At 46.0% G+C, this 23968-nt stretch overlaps 1 protein-coding gene across 1 annotated transcript in view; it reads left to right on the top strand.

Annotated features, from left to right (window-relative positions):
* The window catches only part of Il6r (interleukin 6 receptor), a 44141-nt gene extending 31646 nt beyond the window's left edge, over positions 1 to 12495 (top strand). Inside the window, exons 7-10 of the mRNA XM_090340886.1 lie at positions 2165 to 2217; positions 3277 to 3331; positions 5772 to 5865; positions 11510 to 12495. Of these exons, the coding sequence (XP_090197012.1) occupies positions 2165 to 2217; positions 3277 to 3331; positions 5772 to 5865; positions 11510 to 11741 (434 nt within the window). The 3' untranslated portion in view covers positions 11742 to 12495. The remainder of the gene's footprint in view (positions 1 to 2164; positions 2218 to 3276; positions 3332 to 5771; positions 5866 to 11509) is intronic.
* The last annotated feature ends 11473 nt before the right edge of the window (positions 12496 to 23968 follow it).

Below are 23968 nucleotides of genomic sequence, written 5' to 3'. Positions count from 1 at the left end.
CACTTTATCCCCAGAGACAGAAACTACCAAAGGGAGGTTAAATATCACAGTACCATGTGCTATGTGAGGTCCGTCTCCCCTTCTCCCTGACAAGTCTCTGGGCTTTGAGAATTTTGAAGAACCCGATGGCTGGGTCTCACAGTCAAAGCTCTAAGGCCGTAGGTGTAGGGTGGGGTCTAAAAGCTTCCAGATGTTGCCATGTGCTGGGATCTGGGAAATAGCTGCTCTATGACCATCTGTTCTCAGCTGTATTTGCTGTTTAGCTCTGTTAATCTCCTGGTTTTAACTTTATTCTAGCAGCCCCATCACTATGTTCTGCTCATCCTTCTTTCACTCTTGCCAGGTGTTCACTGTTCTCTGTGAGCCTGCTACAGGAAAGCACAAAGACATAAGGAATTGGGTCCCAGCTGGGTGCCAGTGACTCACACCTGTAATCCTAGTTACTCAGGAGGCTATGGTCTGAGGACTGCAGTTCATATAAACTGAGTAGTCTATATGTTTCTTATCTCCACCTAACTAACAAAAAGCCACAAATAGAGGTATCCAAGTAGTAGGATATCAATCTTAAGTGAAAAAATTAAAAGAGAGTGCAAGGCCCTGAGTTCAAGCCCTAATACTGACAAAAGAAGGAAGGAAGGAAGAAAGAAAGGAAGGGAGAAAAAAGCAACAAGTTCCCTCATAAATTTGAGGTTTGATTCTAGGATAAACTTGCTATGTGATTTTAGACTACTTGTTTTCCCTCTCTGGGCCTGTTTGAGTTCTTTCTACCCTTCCAGTGTCACTAATGTGTAGTTTTCTCCCCATTTCTAGTTGGGTGACAAACTCCCATGGGAAATTCTCTCCCTGGAGCAGCAGGGGCACCTTACCACCTGCTTAGGCTTGTTATTCTACTCCTGGTTCAGGGAGTGGACCTTGGTGTAAACCATTTTAGTGGTATTTTTAACTTATTTTTTTTTTCTTGATGGAAAACGATGGCTGACAAGAAATTATTTGGAAAACTCTGCATTCCAGCCACTGCCTGTCATGGTTCAGTGTCCGATCCCTTGGGCTCATATTTACTGGACACATTCCCATGCTGGGCTGCTGGCTTTGATTCTTGGCCTCTTTTTTCAGCAATTTCTGCAGAATTCCCGTTCTGAGAGCAGGGGAGTGGCCATGAGAGAAAGCCCGGTCCACATCCCTGTTCCTGTAGGGGTGTGAAACCATCCCTGTAGGCGAGGAGTCACTCTTATTGCTATATATTTTTGTTGCACATGGCTAAGGGAAGGAAATGAAAATGGTGATTAACAGTGCTTATATCTGGTGATGTGGATCCTTCTATCTTCTCTCCCGTGTATGATTGCATATCATAAGCTATGTAATAGATAATAAATAATATAGTGCTATATGCCTATAGCCCTAGCTATATGGGAATGGAGAGAGGAAGATCAGTCTGACTTAGGCAAAAGTATAAGGCCTAACCTGAAAAATAATCTCCTAGAGGTGTGGCCAGGGGTAGAGTGCCTTCCTAGCACACACAGGGCCTTGAATCCAAACCTTTGTACTATCAAATGAATAACTAAATAAAATAAATGCTTCTTTAGAAATATATATATTTTTGCCAGTTCTGGGGCTTGAATTTTCAGGGCCTGGGCACTGTCCCTGAGCCTCTTTGTGCTCAAGGCTAGTGCTCTACCACTTGAGCCACAGTGCCACTTCTAGCTTGAATAGTTTATTGGAGATAAGAGTGTCATAGACTTTCCTGCCTGAGCTCACTTTGAACCACAATCCTCAGATCTCAGCCTCTTGAGTAGCTAGGATTAAAGGCATGGGCCACCAGAACCCAGCTTTATTTTGTACTTCTTTTTGGTCAGTGGTGAAACTTGAACTTGGGATCTGGACACAGTCTCTAAGCTCTTTTGCTCAAGACTAGTGATCTACCACTTTGAACCAGAGAACTACTTCTGGTTTTCTGGTAGTTAACTGGGGATAAGAGCCTCATGGACTTTAGTATAAGGGCTGGCTTTGAACCGTGATCTTCAGATCTCAACCTCCCGAGTAGCTAGGATTACAGGTGTGAGCCACCGCACCTGGCTCATTGTGATCTTTATACTGCTCTGGAGCCTATCTGATAGGACTCCAGAGCCCATGACTTAATCATGCTGACTTCTCTTTCTATCTGCAGAATCTAGGAGTACTCCAGCCACGACCCTGTTCCCTGCCATGCAGGTGAGCCATGTTCTTGTAAAAGGGTCAGGGTAGCCATGCTTGGTCGTTAAACATGTGGGTGTCCATCCCAGTTCTGCTGATGGGCGTATCTCCTGTCCTCCCCCAGGCTCGGTGCAGGGGTATAGCTGTACTGTGCTGGGGACTGGAGAGCAAGAGCAGTCCTGCCTGGCTCACTGAATTGCCCTGTGTCTAGCTTCAGCTGCATCTGTCTAGTCCTTTTGGACAGGATTTAATGCCTTTGCTTTCAGCAGATGCACTTTATCGAGTCCTTCCCTTGCTGGATGCCTGGTATCATTTGCTGGAAAGAGGATTAGCTCAGAAGCTGTTTAACCAATTCCTTGAGTAATCCAATTTTACATCCAACTATATCTCCTCCCATGGCCATTGATTTCCTCAATGCTAAGCCTCTCTGGAAGCTGGGCAGCACAGAGAAAGAAGCCTGGGCTCCTAAATGTGAAACCCATGCCCTCAGCCACAGACCTCTACCTTGACTGAGGGCTGGCCCACCTGTTAAACTCTGAGCTAGGCATCTTATTCAGTCTTCTGCCTCCTCTTCTTTCCCTTCTTCTGATGCTGGGGATGGAACTCAGGGCCTTGCACTGGATAAGCAAGCATTTTTTAGTGGGCTCTATTTCCAACCCTTCTCATTCGGTCCTCAAGCGGAGCTGGGGTCCCTGTAGGCTCAGTCTGCCCAAGGTCACAGAGGTTGGATGCCAGGATACTGGAAAGTGTTGGTACCTGCATCAAGAACCCACCTGAAAGACAATTGCTGAACACCCAGCGAGTGTGGGGCGAGGAGGGTGGTTGTACCTTCTAGCTTTTGGCATAGCTTCTCTCTGAAGCTACCTCCAGCATGATAAGTGAGGATATAAACATTACAAATAGCAGTGAGAGTTTTGTGAGGAATGCTCTGGGAAGCTCGGAGGAGAAAGTTACGGCAGGCTGGGCCCGAATGATGGACAGCTATGTAGAGCCAGGCCTGGGATGAGAAGATTCTCTCTGACTCCCCCCCCCCCCCCCCCCCTCTCTCTCTCTCTCTCTCTCTCTCAGACTATTGGTAATGAAGAGGAAGAAAAAGAGGGAGATGCCCACAGGAGTTCACCAAAAGCAACAAGCCTCCCAGGTAAGGACTAGAAATTCTTGGAATCCTGTAGAAAATCATTCTAGAGTCTGCAGAAAAATCTCTGATTTGGACAGTTAGCAGAGGATCATTTCTTTATATGCCATATATATATGTATATATATATTAGAGAGAGCTTGAAGTGCACTGTTCTTTAGTGGTAGGCTCCTGCTTTACCACGAGCCACAGCTCCACTTTTGGCTGGGTGGGGGTGGGGTGGGGTGGGTTGGGGTGGCGTGGCTAGTTAGTTGGAAATAACAGTCTCATGGATTTTCCTGCCCAGACTGGCTTCAAACCACAATGCTCAGGTTTCAGCCTCCTGAGTATTTAGGATTACAGGCGTGAGCCATCAGTGTCCTATTTAAGCATGGTATTGTTGCTAAGATATAGTGAGGGGCCAATGAGATAAATCAGTGAAGTTATTTGGCAATTGGCCTACAGAACTGATGAATGGAACGCACAGTTTTAGGAGTCTGAACTGGAATATCATTGAGGGAACTTTCTGACTTTGGGGCCTTCAGTTTTAATGCTCCTCATTCCTCATAACCAGCAAATCCAGGAAAGTTTACCACCATTGATTTAAGAATGGTCCTAGGGGCTGGGAATGTGGCTACTTGCCTAGCATGCATGAAGGCCTGGGTTTGATTCCTCAATGCCACGTAAACAGAAAAAGCCAGAAGTGGTGCTGTGGTAAAGTGCTACCCTTGAGCAAAAGGAGCTCAGGGACGGTGCCTAGGTCTTGAGTTCAAGCCTCATGGGGTCCTGGCTTTAGAATTGTGAAGCTGAGCAGCTGCAGGCGATGACCAGAGCTTTCTGAGGAAGCCCCAGCTTCACAATCCTTCAGATTCCTGCTCATTCCTGGACCTTTCACCTGCACTGCCTTCTGGGCACTGCACATCTACAAAGCACCCACTGAATACCCAGGGCTGAGCTTGGCACCGCTGGGGAGTCAGAGTGTCCAGTCCATGCCTGCTCTTCATAAGTATGCTGTGCAGCGGCCAGCCTTGGGCGCAGTAGAGCACCATAGACTAGTAGCCACAACAAAAAGCAGATAAAGCAAGGTGGGTTGGGAGGGCACAGCCGGCTGGTGTCATTTGGAATGGGCCTTGAATGACAGGTGACAGGAAATTGCATTTAAGGAAGATGCTTGCGTTGCCCTGCCATCCTTTTTTCTCTTTCCTTTCTCTCTCTGTCTCTCTCCCCTTCTTTCTTTTTTTCTTTCTTTCATCATTGAGACTTCAAACAAAGTCTGACATATGATGAACACTCAATAAAATATTTACTGAATAAAGGGATAGGTATAAAAGAGAATGAAATATTGACAAATATTGACAAATCCAATAAACATCCTGCTGTTTCCATCAGGATGTGGGACACTCTGGGAGAGATTTGGCTCTGTGGCCCACAGTCACTTGCCAGCTCTGGGTTCATGCATTCAGTGAGGGCTTGTGGCATCCACAATCACAGTGGCTTCCTTTAGGCAGAGGGGAGTGAATTCTGGTCCACTGTGACTTCCATCTCCTAAGCCAGCAAGAAAGATGGTTTTGCTTACATGTCCCCTGTGCCTGGGTTGTCAGGGGCACAAAGGGTTTTGCCACGAAAGACTTAGCTGCTAGGGAAGTGAGATTGTTCTTCTTTCTGTTCAGTGAAATGTTTTGGAGGGCCAGCTTTGTTCAAGGCCCTCTGGGAGCAGCTGGGAGTATAATAGTGAGAAAGGCCCACGTGGCTGCTGCTTTCCAAGAGCTTAGACTAGAGGAAGACCTGGAGGAACAGCCAGGAGGAACATTTCCCCAGCTTAGAGTACGTGGCCTCACCTCATCAGAGACAAAAAAAAAAAAGTAAAAAAGGCAGAGTCAGAAGTGGACAGCAAGGTGGGAAGGTCATTTCAGGAGAGAAGGGGGACAGTGGGGGGGAGCTCTGAAGGAAAGGACCAAGGCTCATCCAATAACTAAGAGAAGGTCAATGGCTGGGGCTTGAGTACCAAGCTGGAGGTGGTGGGAGACAGGCAAGAGGTGACATTCCAATGGGCCCACAGTGGACTGAAAGTTTCTGAGCCTCTTTGGTATAGCCCTCAATCAAGGAGTCTCCAGAACCTTCTGTTTCTGGTGTCACTCCCCACCACCACCTATGAAGCTCACTAGAAGTCACCAGGAAAGCCATGCTGAAAGGGAGTGGGTGCCCGTGGCTTGCCACAGACACTCAGAAACAGAGCTTGCGGTATATGTCTTTCCAAGTAGTGGAGTCCTGGGCTCTGTCAGATTATGCTGGGGTGATCCTACAGCTGGTCTGGCCAGAAAAGAGGCAGCTGGGCTACTTAGTTGAGCTGTTTTCTGTTGGGGTGTGGGCAGGGCTTCTGTGATTCCACAGCCAGCTGAGTGCCTGTCTCTCCCTCTCCTTCTCCCTTCCTCTCCCTTTCCTCCTCCTCCCCTCCTTTCTTTCCTAGTACAAGATTCTTCTTCCACATCACTGCCCACATTCCTGGCAGCTGGAGGCAGCCTGGCATTTGGATCCCTCCTCTGCATTGGCGTTATCATGAGGTGAGATGGGCTGGGGGTGGGTGGGGTCTCTGTTCTGTTCTTTATTTCTTTCCTTTCCTTCTTGTTCTTTTTTTTTGCCAGTCTAGGAGACTGAACTCAGGGCCTGAACCCTGTCCTTGGGCCTTCTCAAGGCTAGAGCTTTACCACTTGAGCCACAGCACAATTTCTAGCTTTTTTCTGAGGAATGGAACCTGGGTCTTCGTGCATGTTAGGCAAGCACTCTACCACTAGGCCAAACTCCTGGCTCCTCTGTTCTTAGTTAGCCTTCTTTTGCCCATTTTGTCATCAACATTTGCACAGTATTTGTTCATTTATTTCTTTACTGAGCAAAAGAATATACATACCACACGTGACACAGCACCTGCTTCCATACTTGGCCCTGTAGGGAACAGTACCATCTAGAGAGGAAGCCTGATGTGGAGAGGTTGTTTGATGCTGGGGCCAAGTTTCAACGGAGCAGTGTGAGTGATGGGAAGAATAGCTCGAAGTTTAGGAGGAAGTCAGCTGATCTGATGAGGAGAGAGATTGGTAAGCTACTTTTTGAGGCACCTCTCTACTTCTGGCTTTTTATAATTGGCGATTTGACTCTTAGGTTTTCTGGGCTGGGAATATGGCTTAGTAGTAGAGTGCTAGCTTTGGACAAAAGAAACTCATACACAGAGCCCAGGCCCTGAGTTCAAGCCCCAGGATGAGGGAAAGGGAGAGGGGAAGGGAGAGAGAGAGGGAGAGAGAGAGGGGGAGAGAGAGAGAGAGAGAGAGAGAGAGAGAGAGAGAGAGAGAGAGAGAGGGGGGGGGGGAGAGAGAGAGAGAGAGAAAGAAAGAGACAGACAGAGAGACAGAGAGACAGAGAGACAGAGACAGACAGACAGACAGAAAGAGAGCATCTTAGATTTTGTACCCCACATTGGCATCAAATTGTGGTCCTCAGATCTTAATCTCCTGAGTAGCTAGGATCATAGATATGAGCCTTAGCTTCCAGCCTGCTTTTCGTCTTCTCCTTCCTCCTCCTTCCTTCTTTCTTCTCCTCCTTTTCCAGTCCTGGGACTTGAACTTAGGGCCTGGGCACTGTTCCTGAACTTCTTTTGCTCAAGGCTAGCACTCTACCACTTGAGCTACAGTGCCACATCCAGCCTTTTCTGTTTATATAGTTCAGTGGACTATAATCCAGAGCTTCATGCATGCTAGGCAAGCATTCTACGGCTAAGTCACATTCTCAGCCCAGCCTGCTTTGCAATGAAGTAATAAAGGAGCTGTTTCCTGCCTGGGAGGGCACACAGTTGAATATTTTGCTTCTATTTCTGCATTATATTTTTTTTAACAGGCCTTGCTTGTAATCTCTAGAAGTAAATATCAGATGGTTTCTGTTTGTCAGATGAAGAAAGTGAAACTTGAAGGAGTTGATGTCTAGAAAGAGCAAAGCCAAGATTCAGCCCCAAAGCTTACACTCTGTGATGGGATGGATGGAGTCTTATAGATCATGTAATCAAAAACATTTTTTTCCTTGCCAGTCACCGGTGCTCGAACTCAGGGCCTGAGCATTGTCCTTGGACTGTCTCAAAACTAGAGCTCTACCACTTGAGCCATGGCACCACTTCCAACTTTTTCTATGTGTGTAGTACCAAGGAATCGAACCCGTGGTTTTGTGCATGCCAGGCAAGCACTCTACCACTAGGTCAAACTCCTGGCCCCTGTAATCAAATTCTTTAACTGTCAAATGAGGAAACAGCCCAGGTAAAATGGCTTGCCCAAATACAACTAAGATCCAGGCTGGAGCACATCCATGAGAGCCTTGCCAGGATGCTAGGCTAATATTAGCCTGGCTAAGAGAGGGCCCACCATGGTCTCTTCGCTAGCAGTACCATCGTGGTGGGCTATTAGCTACTAACAAAGAAGCATCAAAGCCAATATTGTTTACCTGCTAATGATGCTTGAACACTGGCTGGTTGCTAAACAACCTGAGTCCCTGTGGCACAGCCAGGGCAAATACCCTGTCCCCCTCAAAAAAATGTATCAGCGGGGCCGGGAGTTTGGCTTAGCGGTAGAGGGCTTGCCTAGCATGCACGAAGACCCGGGTTCGATTCCTCAGTACCCCACATACATAGCAAAAAGCCAGAAGTGGTACTGAGGCTCAGTGGTAGAGTGCTAGCCTTGAGAAAGTCCAAGGACAGTGCTTAAGCCCTGAGCCCAAGCCCAGGACTGACAAAAAAATAAAAAAAACAAAAAAACAAAAAAAATGTATCAGCAATTTATTTCTTAGCCTGGTGGGTTTCCATTTACTTGTGCATTTGGCAAAATTATTTAGAGAGACTCACTTCAAATGAAAAGCTCCACTAGTCCTCAAATCCCTCCCGTCAAGACAAGAGAGCCAGGCTTGGGGGCATGCACCTGTAATCCCAGCTACTCAGGAATTATAGATAGGAGAATCATGATCTGAGGCCTGCCCAGGTTTGAAAAATAGATAAAGCAGGAGACCCTATTGGAAAAATATCTAAAAGCAAAGACGGGTTGGAGAGGTGAGTAAGTGCAGAGCTCTCCCTTAGCAAGCTTGAGGCCCTGAGTTTAAACCCTGGTATTACCTTCTCATATCCACCTGTTCCATGAGTAAATGAATGTGGCCCCTGGCTGGTTTCAAGGGTGTCTTTCAACTTGGGATTTTCAGAAGGGGATCTCTTCTCAAAATATCTCGAGGCTGGGCTGGGAGTTTGGCCTAGTGATAGAGTGCTTGCCTAGCACGCATGAAGACCCAGGTTCCATCCCTTGGTACCACATACATAGAAAAAGCTGGAAATGGTGCTGTGGCTCAAGTGGTAGAGCACTGGCCTTGAGAAAGTCCAAGGACAGTGCTCAGGCCCTGAGTTCAAGGCCCAGGACTGGCAAACAGAAAATATCTTGGGGAAAGCTCACCTTTCTCCATCACATATCCAATTGCTAAAAAAACAACAAAAAATGAGGGCAAAGATAGTTTTCATTTTGGTTAAAAATGTCAGTAAAGATTATGGTGTGTGTGTGTGTGTACATCTGCATGTGATAATTATAGATAATTTGCCAAATACTGACAAAAAGGAAAGTCTTATTAAAAGAAGCCCCCTATAAATTTTTTTAAGTGTAAACAAGGATTTTTTTTGGTATAACAAAGTTAAAGTAGGGATAAATAGGAGAAGAAACATTTCCTGTTTCTCATTCAGAAAATGAGAGTTAGAGACTCCCACCATTAATTCTTAAAATGTAAGTGTGGTTAGAGTTTAGCGAACATACTGAAAAGGTCACATGCGTAAAAGTAAATACGTGTATTTCCACAAAATGAACTTATCAGGATCAAGGACAATATTTAGGTGTTTCTTTTCCTGCCTAAATTTTGTTTTCTTTCTTTCTTCCTTCCTTCCTTTCTTTCTTGAACATACCAGGATCAAGGACAATATTTAGGTGTTTTTTTTTTTTCTTGCCTAAATTTTGTTTTCCTTCCTTCCTTCCTTCCTTCCTTCCTTCCTTCCTTCCTTCCTTCCTTCCTTCCTTCTCTTTTTCTTTCCTTCTTCCTTTCTTTTCTTTTTTTGCCAGTCCTGAGGCTTGAAATTAGGGCCTGAGCATTGTCCTTGGACTTTCTCAAGGCTAGCACCCTACCATGTGAGCCATAGCCCTGTTTGAGCTTTTTCTATATATGTGGCACCAAGGAATCAAACCCAGAGCTTTGTGTATGGTAGGCAAGCACTCTACCATTAGGCCAAGTTCCTGGCCCTCAATTATTTGCTTGGTTTGCCTTAGCTGTGATTATTCAGAACTCTGAATCCTACTGTTTAAATTTAGCATTCTCACATAAGCACTTTTTTCCCCACAGAATTTATAAACCTCACTTTTATTAGCAACAGCCTCCTTTAGTAGGGACAAGTACCCAAGTTCACTTTACCAAATTCCTCGTATTTGGGCATTTGGGTATTTTGCATTTATCAACAACAATAATGCATTGAACATCTTTTTGCCCAAAGCTTTTACCTTGCTCTTATTTAGAATGTATTCCTAGGAATTCCTGAGTCAGAGTGAGAATATTTTGCAATCCTTAGTGTAGCCTGTCCTTGGTCTTTTTACAGAGGAGAGCTTCTCTCCAGGGCTGGGCTGGTGGGGAGGAGGGCTCCAGTAAGCGCCCCTGTGGGGACTCCTTTCCTGTGAGGGTTCCAAATGGCCAGGCACGAAGAAACACTCCCCAGATTGTTTATTCCATTGGATAATAGGCTAAGAGCCAATGGCAGGCTTGGAGCCAGCTATCAATTATTTATTGTAACAAGGACAGGAATAGCCTGCTAATATAAAAAGAAGCTCAAGGAAAATGCCCAACTCTTGTGTTTTTTTTTTTGGTCCTGGGGACCTCTGGACTTGGTCTTGATCTCTGAGCTTCTTTTGCTCAAGGCTAGCATTCTACCTTTTGAGCCACAGTGCCACTTTTGGCCTTTTCTGAGTATGTTTTTTTGGAGATAAGAGTCTTAAGAACTTTCCTGTTGGGTCTGGTTTCGAATGGTGATCCTCCTGTGTAGCTAGGATTACAGGTATGAGCCACTGGCACCAGCAAGTACCTGGGGTTTGAGGGGATGGAGGAGGCAGGAGGGGCCACCATGCTCACTCTTTTTTTTTTTTTTTTTTTTGCCAGTCCTGGGCTTGAGCTCAGGGCCTGAGCACTGTCCTTGGACTTTCTCAAGGCTAGAGCTCTACCACTTGAGCCTCAGCACCACTTCCGGCTTTTTTCTATGTATGTGGTTCCAAGGAATCGAACCTGGGTCTTCATGCATGCTAGGCAAGCACTTTAACCACTAAGCCAAACTCCCGGCCTCACCATGCTTACTCTTGTTCTGGGTTAGTAGGCAGCAAGCTGGGCACCACAGGGAAACACAAAGGAGCTGAGGAGGCCCTGCTGCCTCTCAGAACACTGTGTCCAAGCCCCGCCACCCTTCAGGAAGGAGACCTGACTGTACGTTTGAAGATGGCTATCACCATCTCATCTTTCTTTGAGCTGTCAAGTGACTTCTCAGTGACTGAGCCCTGGCTTTGGGCCCAGAGTAGAGCACAAGGAGAGATGTCTATCTCCTTCCTGTTTAACCTTGCCTTTCCTGCCAGCCAAGTCAATGTGTGCCCACGTTTGAGTATGAGCACTTTGCCTGCTGGGTGGCTTCCTGGGCTGGGACAGATAGAGACCTGAGGAGGAGGGGGACTGAGAGAAGCAAACACGAGTGAGGTGGAGGGAGGGTGGCGGGACTGTCCTTGCCATTAAGGGTTGGTGGTGGATGATCTGCCTCCTGCCAGCCCTCACTTGACTTGAGAGGCCCATTTTCTATCCTGGCTACAAGAACAAGATTGTCTCTCTCTTTTTGAAGTAAATGGCGACATTTCCCCTCCCCATCCCCTTCCCTCTTACACATCAGTCCAACAGTAGATGGTCAGTTTCCCCGGTGTGTTTTTGAAACTCACCAGCCCTCCAGAGGACTGTGCACCTCTGCTGATTGGATCAACCGTCCCCACTCCTTGGGGCTGAGTTGTGAGTGCCAGGCCACCAGAGCTACCAGCTACCAGCTAGCTGTTGGTGTTTTTCATTATGAGTTCATCTCAAAGGGAACTTAACCTCTTTCTGGTTTGTCTGTGTGTGCGCACGCTTTGTGCAAAGGCTCAGGAGGACATGGAAATCACAGGCTCTGAAAGAAGGCAAGACAAGCATTCAGCCACCATGTTCCTTGGAAGAACCCAAGCCCACCGCTGTGCTTGTTCCTCTGCTCCCCACGCCAGTGTCCACCAGCAGTCCTGGGTCCATCAGCACTTTGAACCACAGCCAACCAGATGCCAGGAGCCCACAGAACATGAATGGCATCAGCAACAGAGACTGCTTCTTCCCCAGATAGCTGTTGGGGTGACAGCACCAGCTGGTTCAGCTCAGGGCATATCTCATTGCCATTCCCACTTATCTCAGGGCGAAGGCTGTCGGCCTCACTGTCACAGAAGAGCCTTGTGGAGACGCTTGAGTTTTCAAACCTCCCTTCCCAAATACTCTGCTTCAGGGGGTCACAGGAACAAAGGCGCTGTATGGAGTCTCCAATGGACACGGGGTATGGAGGAGCTGAGAGTTACTCACGAGCTACACCCTCAAGGGGAGGGTGGTGTTCCAGCCCAAAGGCCATCCATTTGCTCATTCCTTGGTCCACTGAGTAGCCGAATCTTCTAGCTTGAACTCAACACGCAAGTGCCTTTGCCATTTTGATTTTGAAGGCCTGAGGATGGCTTTGTAGCAATCTCAGAGGCTGGAGAGGAAGCTCTTTCCTGCTTTTCTTCTCTACACTTGAAAAAACATGCAGCAGACAGGGTGGGGAAAGTTCCATGAATAATATCTCAGGGCCTGATGGTTTTATGTGGAATCATAATTAGTTCCTCATTAGCATTTTGCTAAATGTAAATGATAATTCTAGGCATTTTTGTTTATAGAAGCAACTATACTAGCTTAATTTCCCTCTGTAGATCTCAGGACTTTGGGAGGAGAAAGTTGGGGAGCTAGGATTGTGGTTCCTTGCTGTAGCAGCTCTGTGGGGGAGCAGAGCCTTGAAAAAACAATGTTCTCAGTCTCCCCAAGAAAGCTCAAGGTGGGTGGTTGGAGGGAGGCCTCTGCCATCGTTCAACCCCAGCAGTTGTTGATTCTGTTTTCAACTGGACCTGAGCAACTAGGAGAGATGATATTCATGTGAAAGGAAAAATGAACTGAGCAAGGATATACTTTAATTAAAAAACAAACAAACCTGTTGTTTTCTTTTGAGATGCTAGAAGGCCCATATCCACTCACTGCAGAGGAGGAACACAGTAATTTCCTTTAGTACAAAACCAAGTCAAGTGAAAAAGGAGAAACAAATATGCCTGTAATCCTAGCTGCTTCAGGAGGCTGAGATTTGAGAAGCCAGGTTCAAAGCCAGCTGGTCCTAAAGATGGTGAGCCTCTCCAATTAACCACCAGAAAACCAGAAGTGGTGCTGTGGCTCAAGGGGTAGGGTGGTAGCCTTGAGCTGTATTGCTCAGGAACAACCCCCAGGTCCAGAGTTCAAGTCCCATAACTGACAAAAAAAAAAGTTTCACTATGAGAGAAAAGATTCTGGATTCTGTTTTTTCATTTGTTTGTTTGTTTTGTTTTTGGTGCCAGTCCTAGAGGGCTTGATTTCAGGGCCTGGGCCCTGTTCCTGACCTTCTTTTGCTCTTCCACTTGAGCCACAACTCTACTTTGGCTTTTTAGGGGGGCGGGGGGAGTAGTTTATTAGAGGTAAGAGTCTCCCTGGCCTGGCTGGCTTTGAATCATGATCCTAAGAGCTCAGCCTCTTGAGTGGCTAGGATTATAGGCATGAGTCACTGGCATCCAGTTTCTGGTTTCTTGTATTTTGTTTTAAAAGTGCAGAAATAAGCTGCTTTTTTTCTGCTTTAGAAAAATATCAACTGTAACTGCCTCCCCCCAACTCTCCCTGGGGTAGTTAGGAAGGAAAGGATGTCCTGCTTCCTGTCCTCATGCCTCCCGCTGGTACTGGGTAGGCTCTTAGAAATTCCCCACCCTTTGGCCTACAAGCTCTGCTATCAGAGGGAAAGTTTATTAGAAAATCCCCTACCTTCGTGCCTTTGTCTTTTTACATAGTCCCTCGAGTTGTATACTTTTACACAGTCTCTTGAGTTATGCTCTTTTACGTAGTCCCTGAAGAACTCATCAAGTGACTGACCCCCTCACCCGACTTCTCTGCTGGGGCTTTGAGGACTTCTGAGGTTCGTGGTCACTCAGACAGGTACTTGGAGAGCGGAGCTGTGATTAGAATGAACAATGCAGCCACAGACTCCAACTCCACCAGACCACAAAGCTTTTCTAGTCCTTTGCCCTTTCAGCAAAACACCATTACCACTACCACCAGACAGGTGCAGAGGTTGAGAGCCACCACAGTTTGTTTGCTGTTTGCCACCTTCAAGGCATTTCTATCTTAAGCAAGTACTGAGTTTCATTGCTGGTTCTGTACATTTTAGGTTCCTCTTACTCTTAGGTAATGCATTGTTAAGTTGTTGAAAGTGAAGCAAGGCTGGGTGCCAGTAGCTCAGGCCTATAATCCTAGCTATTTAGAGGCAGAGATTGGAATCATTGTGGTAGGCCAGCCTGGGAAAAAAAGTTTTAAGAGACTTCCATCTCAACAGAAAAGTCTTGGGGGCGGGTGGGGTATGCCCCTGTCATTCTAGCTACTCGGAAAGCATTAATCACAGTCTAGGTCAGGGAGGGATCGGGCAAATCAAAGATCCTATTTCAAAAGTTATCAGAGCAGAACGAGACTGGGTATATGCCTCAGTTACTAGAGCACCTGCTTAGTAAATATGAAGCCTTGAGTTCAAACCCCAGTAACAACAACAACAAGCCAAGCAGATGCTCATGTTTTCCCTCTGTCGTTTCTTGAGAATAGCACAAATGCTGTGAAAGGGAAATATTAGAAGTGAGGAATCTGGGTGGGTAAAGAAGGTCCTGGGCCCACAGATCTCTTAATTCCTAATGTGGTTTTACCCACATCTTAGTACCAAAGCTAGGCAGAGTCTTGCTGAGTGGTAGAAGATGTGAAAACTGATAGTTCATGATGTCTGAGAACTAGGCAGCTTTGATCTCCAAATTATGACTGCTTTCATTATTATTGTAACAAAACTGCCTTTAATATGTACACACACACACACACACACACACACACACACACACACACATAGAGAAAGAGGTTTTTTTTCCCCCTTTCTTTTTTTTTTTTTTTTGCCAGTCCTGGGCTTGAGCTCAGGGCCTGAGCACTGTCCTTGGACTTTCTCAAGGCTAGAGCTCTACCACCTGAACCTCAGCACCACTTCCAGCTTTTTTCTATATATGTGGTACTGAGGAATCGAACCCAGGTCTTTGTGCATTCTAGGCAAGCACTGTACCACTAGGCCAAACTCCTGGCCCCTCCCCTTTATTTCTTATAAGCTAGTGTCAATGAAGTAAAAGTCCCTTGTCTTTACTGGGCTCAGGCCTGGAACAGGTATATGCTCTAAGCTTTCTCTGCCCTGAAATCTAAAGTGACTGAACTTACATCTCATTTCTACCTGAATTTCGGTAGCCCACGGTAGCCTCATATCTTCCACAGTGTTCCTCACTAACACCTCCACAGGACCTGATGTGAGATGTTGGAGCAGAGTTTAGATTAAACATGATGACCTGTACTGTCAGGTGGGTAAAACAGAAAAGTATGTGCTGATCAAGGTCTGAAGGGGTGGTTAACTCTTGTAGCATTAATGGAATATTTTAAGAGCATTTGAAACCCTTGCATGCATGGGGCTTGCATGCAAGGCCCTGGGTAAGAGTGCTTTGTTCTGCTGAGGTAGTGTCAGGCATTTTGTTGGCAGGGCTGTGATCTTGCCATGAGTCTCTACCACTTTCCTGCTGTCTCAGGAGATAGAAAACAGATCATCAAGGCAAGGTGTGGAATCCGCTGCGATGACTGGGTGCGGAGCCAGGTGGGGGAGACCAGAAGGCAGGCTGCAACTGGTCATAGATTGTGGGTTTCTTGGAGGCCTTCAGGAATGTCTTGCCTGGCTGCTTCTAGGCTGGGCTGCATCGTCATCTCATCACAGGGCCTGACCCACTTGTGGAGATTCCTCCACTGGCCTTCCAGGAGAGATGGTGAGAAATGGATTGTCGTGTGGACAGGGAGAGCAAGCCATGCTCCTTTCCCTTGCCATAGTCTGCAAAGGGGCTCTTGATAGAGGAGTTGAGTCAGCTGGATCAAGTGCCCAGCCAGGGTCCCCTACTGAGAGTCCTCAGGCTTGTGTCCCCAATGTGATGAGGCACTAGTTCTAGTGATAACCATTATGAAAGAATACTGTCGTGTTTATGGCCATATGTTCAGACATAGATCTCCTTCGGAAGGAAGGACAGGAACAGCATGTAGCAAGCTGGTAATTAACAGAGACCTCACTGCATCGAGATCACATCTGTTAAATAGGGTGCCGCAACTCGACCTCGTTTTGTCAGTGACAGGCTCGGGGCCTGAGCACTGTCTTTGGACTTTCTCAAGGCTAGAGCTCTACCACTTGAACCTCAGCACCACTTCTGTTTTTTTTCTATGTATGTGGTACTGAGGAATCAAACCCAGGTCTTCATGCATGCTAGGCAAGCATCTACCACTAGGCCAAATGCCCCACAAATCATATTTTTAAGGTTCCCCTTCTTTCCCCAATTATCTGAAAGCAAATAGCAAAGGATTATGTCTGTACTATTGTTGGTGTTCTTGCTGTGCTTTTCTTGTTTGCTACTGATTTTACATTTTAAGTGAAAGTTGTAAATGTTTGAAATAAATAATTTCTAAAAAAAAAACCCGCTTCATATGTAGTCTTGATTTGAGTCTCTGGGTCATGTAAAGGAAAGCTTGTATGATTAAGGAGGAAAAAGGAGTGAGGAAGAATGAATAATAGAACGGTTCCCCCCCCCCCTCTCTCCCTTTCCCTCTCCTTCTCCCTCCCTCTCTGGTGCTCATACTGGCTTTTTTGTCAAATGCTGGTTGATGGTCTCCCACTTGAGTCACAGCACCATTTCCACCTTTTTCTGTGTATGTGGTACCAAGGAATTGAACCTAGGGATTTGTGCACTCTAGATAAGCACTCTACAGCTAATTCACATTCCTGGCCCCAGATCTTAGCTGAGTAAATAAGATTGCAGGTGGAAGCCGTTGGCACCCAGTTACATAGGACATTTTCTTTTTTTGGCCAGTTCTGGGCCTTGAATGCAGGACCTGAGCACTACTCTTGGACTTTCTCGAGGCTAAAGCTCTATTACCTGAGCCACAGCACCCCTTTGGCCTTTTCTATATATGTGGTACCGAGGAATTGAACCTGGGTCTTTGTGCATGTTAGGTAAACACTTTACCAATAGGCCAAACTCCCAGCCCCTCACAGGACAATTTTTAGAGGTTTCCCTCACTATAAGATTAAAATACATTGCTTTTTTTTGGGGGGGGGGAGGATAAAATCTGGTGAGTTTAACAAAGAAATAACTTGTTCAAAATGGCTGTAATTAAGAAAGTATTTCCTAGACTGAGTTGTGGCATTTTTGGAAGGGGTGTGTGTATGTGGGTCTGCCATATCATCATTGCCATAACCAGATGATGGATGTGGGGAAGGGAAAGGAAGAGCCGTTATTCCTCTGCAGACTGTTTATGGGGCTGGGTGTGGGGGGCTAATGGCATCTCGAAGACTGCTCTAAACTCTTGACCATCAAATAGCCAGAATCCATCCTCTATTTTAAGTAGGTAAAACTTGGGACAGAGCCATCTGCATCATCATGAGAATGCTCTGTGAGTAGGAGCTGCTGTGCCAATACTTTAGGGTTGGGGAGGAGGGAACTGCGGAAAGCCTGGGAACTCTGTAACTCAGACGGAAAGTGAAAGTTAATTGTGATCCCTCTGGACATCACCTTTACAATAACAATCAAATGCATGGTTGTGTTTTTTTAAAGTTGGGGCACCTGCTGTTCAGTCCTGAACAATCAGGAAAGCCAGAGGCCTGACTACCTCACAGGACGCACATTTTCCCTCAGCATGGCACATTCTCCCCTTGAGATTGGTCCATGACTTGCAGAAAGTGATGATGCTGGCTGGGAGTTTGGCCTAGTGGTTAAAGTGCTTGCCTAGCATGCATGAAGACCCGGGTTTGATTCCTCGGTACCACATACATAGAAGAAAGCCGGAAGTGGTGCTGAGGCTCAAGTGGTAGAGCTCTAGCCTTGAGAAAGTCCAAGGACAGTGCTCAGGCCCTGAGCTCAAGCCCAGGACTGGCAAAAAAAAAAAAAAAAAGTGATGATGCTGCAGCCCGGATGTCCCCTGGATGGCTAGGTTGTGTGGAGGTGGGAGGGAGGGCAGGGAAGCGGGATGTGGAGCCAGCAAACGGAAGGAGCAGCTTCTCCCATCCCAAGCAGCCCTGTTGGCATGGCATGGTTACCATGCTCTTTCCAGCAGAAGCGGGGAGAGCAGATGGTGACGGTGGTAAAGGACGTCAAGGAACACTCAGTTATTGGAACTGTCTCGTTGGAAAGCAGTTTCTTATGTATGGAGGCACCAGGGAACCGGCGGTGCCTGCTGCAGATCTGTGAGAAGTTTAGGTCAGGAGCCAGAAACAGCGTGTGCGGTGTGCTGCGGTAGCAGAGGTGTGCTGTGGAAAGTTCCAGCTCAGCATCCGGTGAGGTGAGGGCTGGGCTGGGGCTCAGAGCCAGGCCAGGTGCTGACACACCAAGCATGACTAAAATTAAGTTTTGCAGTGAGATTGTGAAATGCTCACACTATAGGTGTGTGCGTCTTTTGCATAAATTAAGGCTGTTCCTTCCAAAATAACTTCAAAAAAGTTTGAAGCTTCAAATTAATCTTCAAAAAAACTCTCCCTCTCTCTCTTGCCAAATCCTGGGGCTTGAACTCAGGGCCTGGGCACTGTTCTTGAGCTTCTTTTGCTCAAGGCTAGCACTCCACCACTTGAGCCACAGTGCCACTTCTGGTTTTTTTCTGTTTATGTGGTACTGTTTATGCATGGGAGGCAAGCACTCTACCACGAAGCCATATTCCCAGCCTCTCTTTTTATTTCTTTCATTTATTTTTTGTTTATGTGGTTCTGAGGAATTGAACCCAGGGCTTCATTTGTGCAAGGAAAGCACCCTGCCACTAAGCCACATTCCCACAATCCTATTTGGGATTTTTAATTGCTGTGTTGTTCAATAAAGAGGGATGTGTGTGTGTGTGTGTGTGTGTGTGTGTGTGTGTGTGTGTGTGTGTGTGTTTTATTAGGGATTGAGCCCAGGGACTCAGTTGTAGGTAAGTACTCTACCATTGAGCTATATTGTCATCCCTTCAAAACATTTATTTTTGTGTGCTGGTCCTGTGGCTTGAACTGAGAGTCTGAATGCTGTTCTGAGCTGTTTTGCTCAAGACTAGTGCTTTACCATTTGAGTCATAGCTTCACCTCTGGCTTTTTGATGATTAATTAAAGATAAGAGTCTCACAGACTTTCCTGTCTGGGCTGGGTTTGAACTTCAATCTTCAGATCTCAGGTTACAGGTGGGAGCAGGTGGCATCTGCTACAATATTTTTTTTTTGAGGGGGTCAGTTGTGGAGCTTGAACTCTGGGCCTGGGCACTGTCCCTGAGCTCTTGAACTCAAAACTCACCCTCTACCCCTTGAGCACCACTTCCAGTTTTCTGATGATTAATTGGAGATAAGAGTCTCACGGACTTTTGTGCCTGGGCTGGCTTTGAACCTCAATCCTCAGATCTCAACCTCCTGAGTAGCTAGGATTACAGGCGTGAGCCACTGGTGCCCGGCTTGGCTTCAGTACATTTTTGGGGGGGAGGGGCTAGTCCCAGGGCTTGAACTCAGGACCTGAGCACTGTCCTTGGACTTTCTCAAGGCTAGATCTCTACCACTTGAGACCCAGCACCATTTCCAGCTTTTTCTATGTATGTGGTACTGAGGAATCAAACCTGGGTCTTTGTGCATGCTGGGCAAGCACTCTACCACTAGGCCAAACTCCTAACCCTCATAAAGATTTTAAGAGTGTTTTTGTAGTGATGGGAGTAGAACCCATGATTTAGGCCATGCTAGACAATTGCTCTGTCTCTGAGCTATGTCTATAGCCATGTTTTTCTCTATGAATAAGGGATCTCACCATGTTGTTCAAATTGGCCTCAAACTCCTAGGCTCAAGCTTTCCTCTTGCCCGAGTCTCCCAAACACTGGGATTACAGGTATTTGACATTGTACTCAGCTTCTTTTCACTTTTTTTTTTTTTTTGCCAGTCCTGGGCTTTAGCTCAGGGCCTGAGCACTGGCCTTGGACTTTCTCAAGGCTAGAGCTCTACCACTTGAGCCTCAGCACCACTTCTGGCTTTTTTCTATGTATGTGGTACCAAGGAATCGAACCCGGGTCTTCATGCATGCTAGGCAAGCACTTTAACCACTAGGCCAAACTCCCGGCCACTTTTTTTTTTTTTTTTGCCAGTTGTGGGGCTTGAATCCAGGGCCTGAGCACTGTCTTTGGAGTTTCTCAAGGCTAGAGCTCTACCACTTGAGCCACAACAAGACTTCCAGCTTTTTCTATTTATGTGGTACTGAGGAATAGAACCCAGGTCTTCGTGCACACTAGGCAAGCACTCTACCACTAGGCCAAACTCTGTGCCCCATTAGTACATTTTTTTTTTTTTTTGCCAGTCCTGGGCTTGAGCTCAGGGCTTGAGCACTGTCCTTGGACTTTCTCAAGGCTAGAGCTCTACCACTTGAGCCTCAGCACCACTTCCAGCTTTATTTTATGTATGTGGTACCGAGGAATCGAACTTGGGTCTTTATGCATGCTAGGCAAGCACTCTACCACTAGGCCAAACTCCCGGCCCCCCATTAGTACATTTTTAAATGATGGAGACTTGGACGTGGACATACTGGGGTCTAGGAGACATAGATCTGGAGGAAGACACAGTCTCTAGCACCGCTTGGCATGTGGCCATTGGGTGTACACTGAGGATGTCTGCAGAGTCCCATTCTGGCTCCACCCACAGAGAAGCCATTTCAGCAGGTCTCCTTTGAGCCCCAGAAAGTTCCACAAGGCCGTAGGTGGCTCTGATTGAGATAATAATGAACTGGGGGGGGGGTGTGCAGTGAGCCCCTGGTTTCCATGGAGGGATGGGCACTGTGGGTGCTCCCAGTGTCAGGGCTTGGGGTGCCTCAGTGGGTGGCTGCCATGGGGAGGGTCTGGATAGTGTGTGTGAAAGAATTCCGCAGGTGTTTCTGCTGTGCAGCCCTGCTGGTTATCTGACTTCACAGCTCTTTTTTGGTAAAGTTGACCTATTAAAGTTAGCTAATAAGGGCCAGAGGTATAGCTCAGAGGTAGAGAGCTTGCCCAGCATGTGCAAGGCCCTGTTTCCATCCCCAGCACTTTAAGATAAATGTAATTAGCTAATAGTAGTAGTGGCAACTATATATACACCGCCCCCCCCACCTGCTGCCATGTGCTTTACAAACAGGATATTTTTACTCAACCAAAGCATGCTTCAGTGTGTTTTCAACTGCTTACAGATGAGGTGGCTAGCTCACAGGAATGAAGAAGGGTCCCAGGCTAGTCAAGAGACTGAGCTAGACTCCAAACAAGGGCCTGACTAACTCCAAGGCTAGTGCTTACTTAGCCCAGGCCACTCTGGCCAGCTACTGGTGACTGTGGCCCTTCCGGCTGAAGGCTAGCATCCACTGCTTGAAACACAGCTCCACTTTGAGCTTTTTGGTAGTTAATTGGAGATAAGTCTTTGATTTGTTTACTCAACCTGGCTTCCAACCACAATCCTCAGAACTCAGCTACCTGAGTAGTTACGATTTCACGTGCTAATGGGGGAGGGGGGATTTTAACAGAATGTTTCAAGTGCAGAGTTACTGCTTTTTTTTTTTTTTGGAATCGATCCAGGGGCTTGAACTCAGGGCCTTGGTGCTTTTAGTGTTGTCCCTGAGCTCTTTTTGCTCAAGGCTAGTGCTCTACCACTTAGAGCCACAGTGTTATTTCTGGTTTTATAATCTAAAACGAGTTCGAATGTCTTTCCTATCTCTTTAAAGTAAAACATGCTCTTTACTTGTCAACAGAAAAACAGGTTGATACCTTGATAAGTGAACTTTTTTTATATATATACATCAAGTAATCTTATTTTTAATATAATTTATCCAAATTAGTAATCTCATTTATTTATGTACACAAGTCAGAAGGCAAAATGAATCATGAAAGAAATGTCATGTAGGAGGCATTTTGAGTTAAGATAATTCAGTGCAGATAATTCCTACTCTGTGATTCACAGCACAGGAGAAGTTCTGCAGTTACTTATGGAGTTTGGAAAAAAGGCTTCAGTCTCAGAGCGTTCTTGCTAGTATAACAGAACCACTGTTCGCTCCTAGACAATAATCCTTTGGATTCTCAGCCTATGGCAACTGCTGTTCTCTCTCCTTTCTATGAAATCGACATTTACTTTGGGCATCTCATAAAAGTGGAATTATACAGTATGTTTTTGCTTATTTCACTGAATACTTGTTTCTTCTAGGCAGCAATATGGGCCAGAATTATCCTTTTTAAGGAAGAACAATATTCCATTATATATACATATTACCGATTGCTTATCCAGATGGCTCAGATAGCTTCTACTTCTTGGTCATCGCCAATCTGCTTTTTATTCTTCACATGCTAACTAAAACTAAGTGACTGATTTATTGCCTCTTGATCTTCTAGTTTAATGATGTCCAAAGAGTTCTTGAGACCATGTATAACCTTCTCATGGGAAGGAAGTAGTGTGCCCTCAAGTTAAGAGTTGGACCTTGCCGGGTATGATGATGCATGCCTGTCATTCTAGCACAAAGGAATCGGAGGCAGGAGGATTATGAGGTTGAGGCTAGCCTGGAATACACAATTAACAACAAACGCTAGGCTCCACAACGAGACCTGTGCTGCCATCTGGGTTCTACTTCTTACTATGTGACTGACCCACTGCAAATTCCCAGGATTGTCCCAAAGACTGGGTTCTTATCTGGAACAAAAATATCATCATCATCATCAACAACAACAAAAACCCAAAATTAAAACCCAAAACAAAACTCAACCACTCACCCAATCAACCAAAACACAAGGCTTCTAGCTCCCTCATTTGTGGAAGATTCAGAGCAGGTCCCTTGGAATGAAATGCATTTGTTATTCAGTAGGGCCCCTCATGTCTGTTCTCATTACTTGTCTTGACCTTTGACAGGTTCCAAATCCAACAGCAACCCCAAAACCCCAAGTTCCTACAGACAAGAGTTCAACTGGGATTCTAAAAAGTAGGGTTCCTGACAGATATTGATGGCCCTAGAGGAGGTGGAGGTGGAGGAAGAGGGAACATTTCTTAACACGTGTCCAACAATAGCTGCGTGTACCACCTGGTGGCAACTTATATAAACTTTCAATGAAAATGTAAAATGTTTTCCTGGGACTGGAACGTGAACTCAGAGCCAGATACTTTTGCTGGAAAGGCTGATGCTGTGCCATTTGAACCTTACCATTCACTCCAGGAATTAAACATTTGATAGGAGCTGAACAATATCCTCTCCTGGGATCTCAAAGGACTTCATTTGCAGGCTTCTGAGCAGTAGCTGTCACTCAGCCATGCTGTGTATCCATATCACCTGGCAGAATTTTTGTAATATAGTTTTTTTTCTAGCTTCAGGACACTTGGGATGGGGGCAGTGGTGCCAGGCACAAACAATGATAAGGAATACAGAGTTCCACTCAGATGCAGAGATGTGGGGGGGGGGGGGGTGGAGAGGCTGAGGGAGAAGGAACAGAACAAAGGCACTCACTGTCTACTTAGGAAGATGGGCCAAGGAAACAGTAGAATTGCACTGTTACATTGTTTTCTAGATGGAAGACATCACTAAGGAGCTCAAGCTCAACTGGGAAAACCCAAATCCCAGGTATGGTCAGCTGGGCGTTCATCTGTGGTTTGTATGTTTCATCAATAGTAGCTGCAAATACAGCTCTGCTATAACATAGCACAGGAAGGACTTTTTAATGAAGGAATATGATTTTCAAAACTAACAAAATTGGCCTCAAGGTGTAGAGTTCAGGGCCAAAACCCTTGTCTAGCAGGGACAAGGCCTTGGATTTGATACCCAATGCCCTGCCCCACCCCTGCCCCCACAAGCCCAAATCCACACCCAAACTCAAACCCAGCTGAATTAAACCAAACCACATGTATTTTCTTGGCATAATGTTTATTTAAAGTTATTTCAGGGTAAATAAATCATCATGAGGAGAGAATTCAGCCTATACTGGGCTACTGAAATACATCCAGGAATTTTATAAAATATTTCCCATACAATATAAATTACTAACAAACTACTACAGTTGGCACTTGTATGACATAAAATTTCCAAGTGTTTAAAAAAGTTAGAAGTTAGTTGATACTTAAAATATTAAATCCCCACCCCCATGGTTAAAATAACTGACTGGCTGAGAAAACACTGGTCTTGATACATAGGCAGGTGAATTCCTTAAGCATAACTTTATAATTTTGAACCCATCT

The sequence above is a fragment of the Megascapheus bottae genome, chromosome 10, assembly GCF_031878675.1.
Source record: "Megascapheus bottae isolate mThoBot1 chromosome 10, mThoBot2.hap1, whole genome shotgun sequence".
Classification (NCBI taxonomy): domain Eukaryota; kingdom Metazoa; phylum Chordata; class Mammalia; order Rodentia; family Geomyidae; genus Megascapheus; species Megascapheus bottae.
This window is presented reverse-complemented; position numbering and strand designations above follow the sequence as displayed.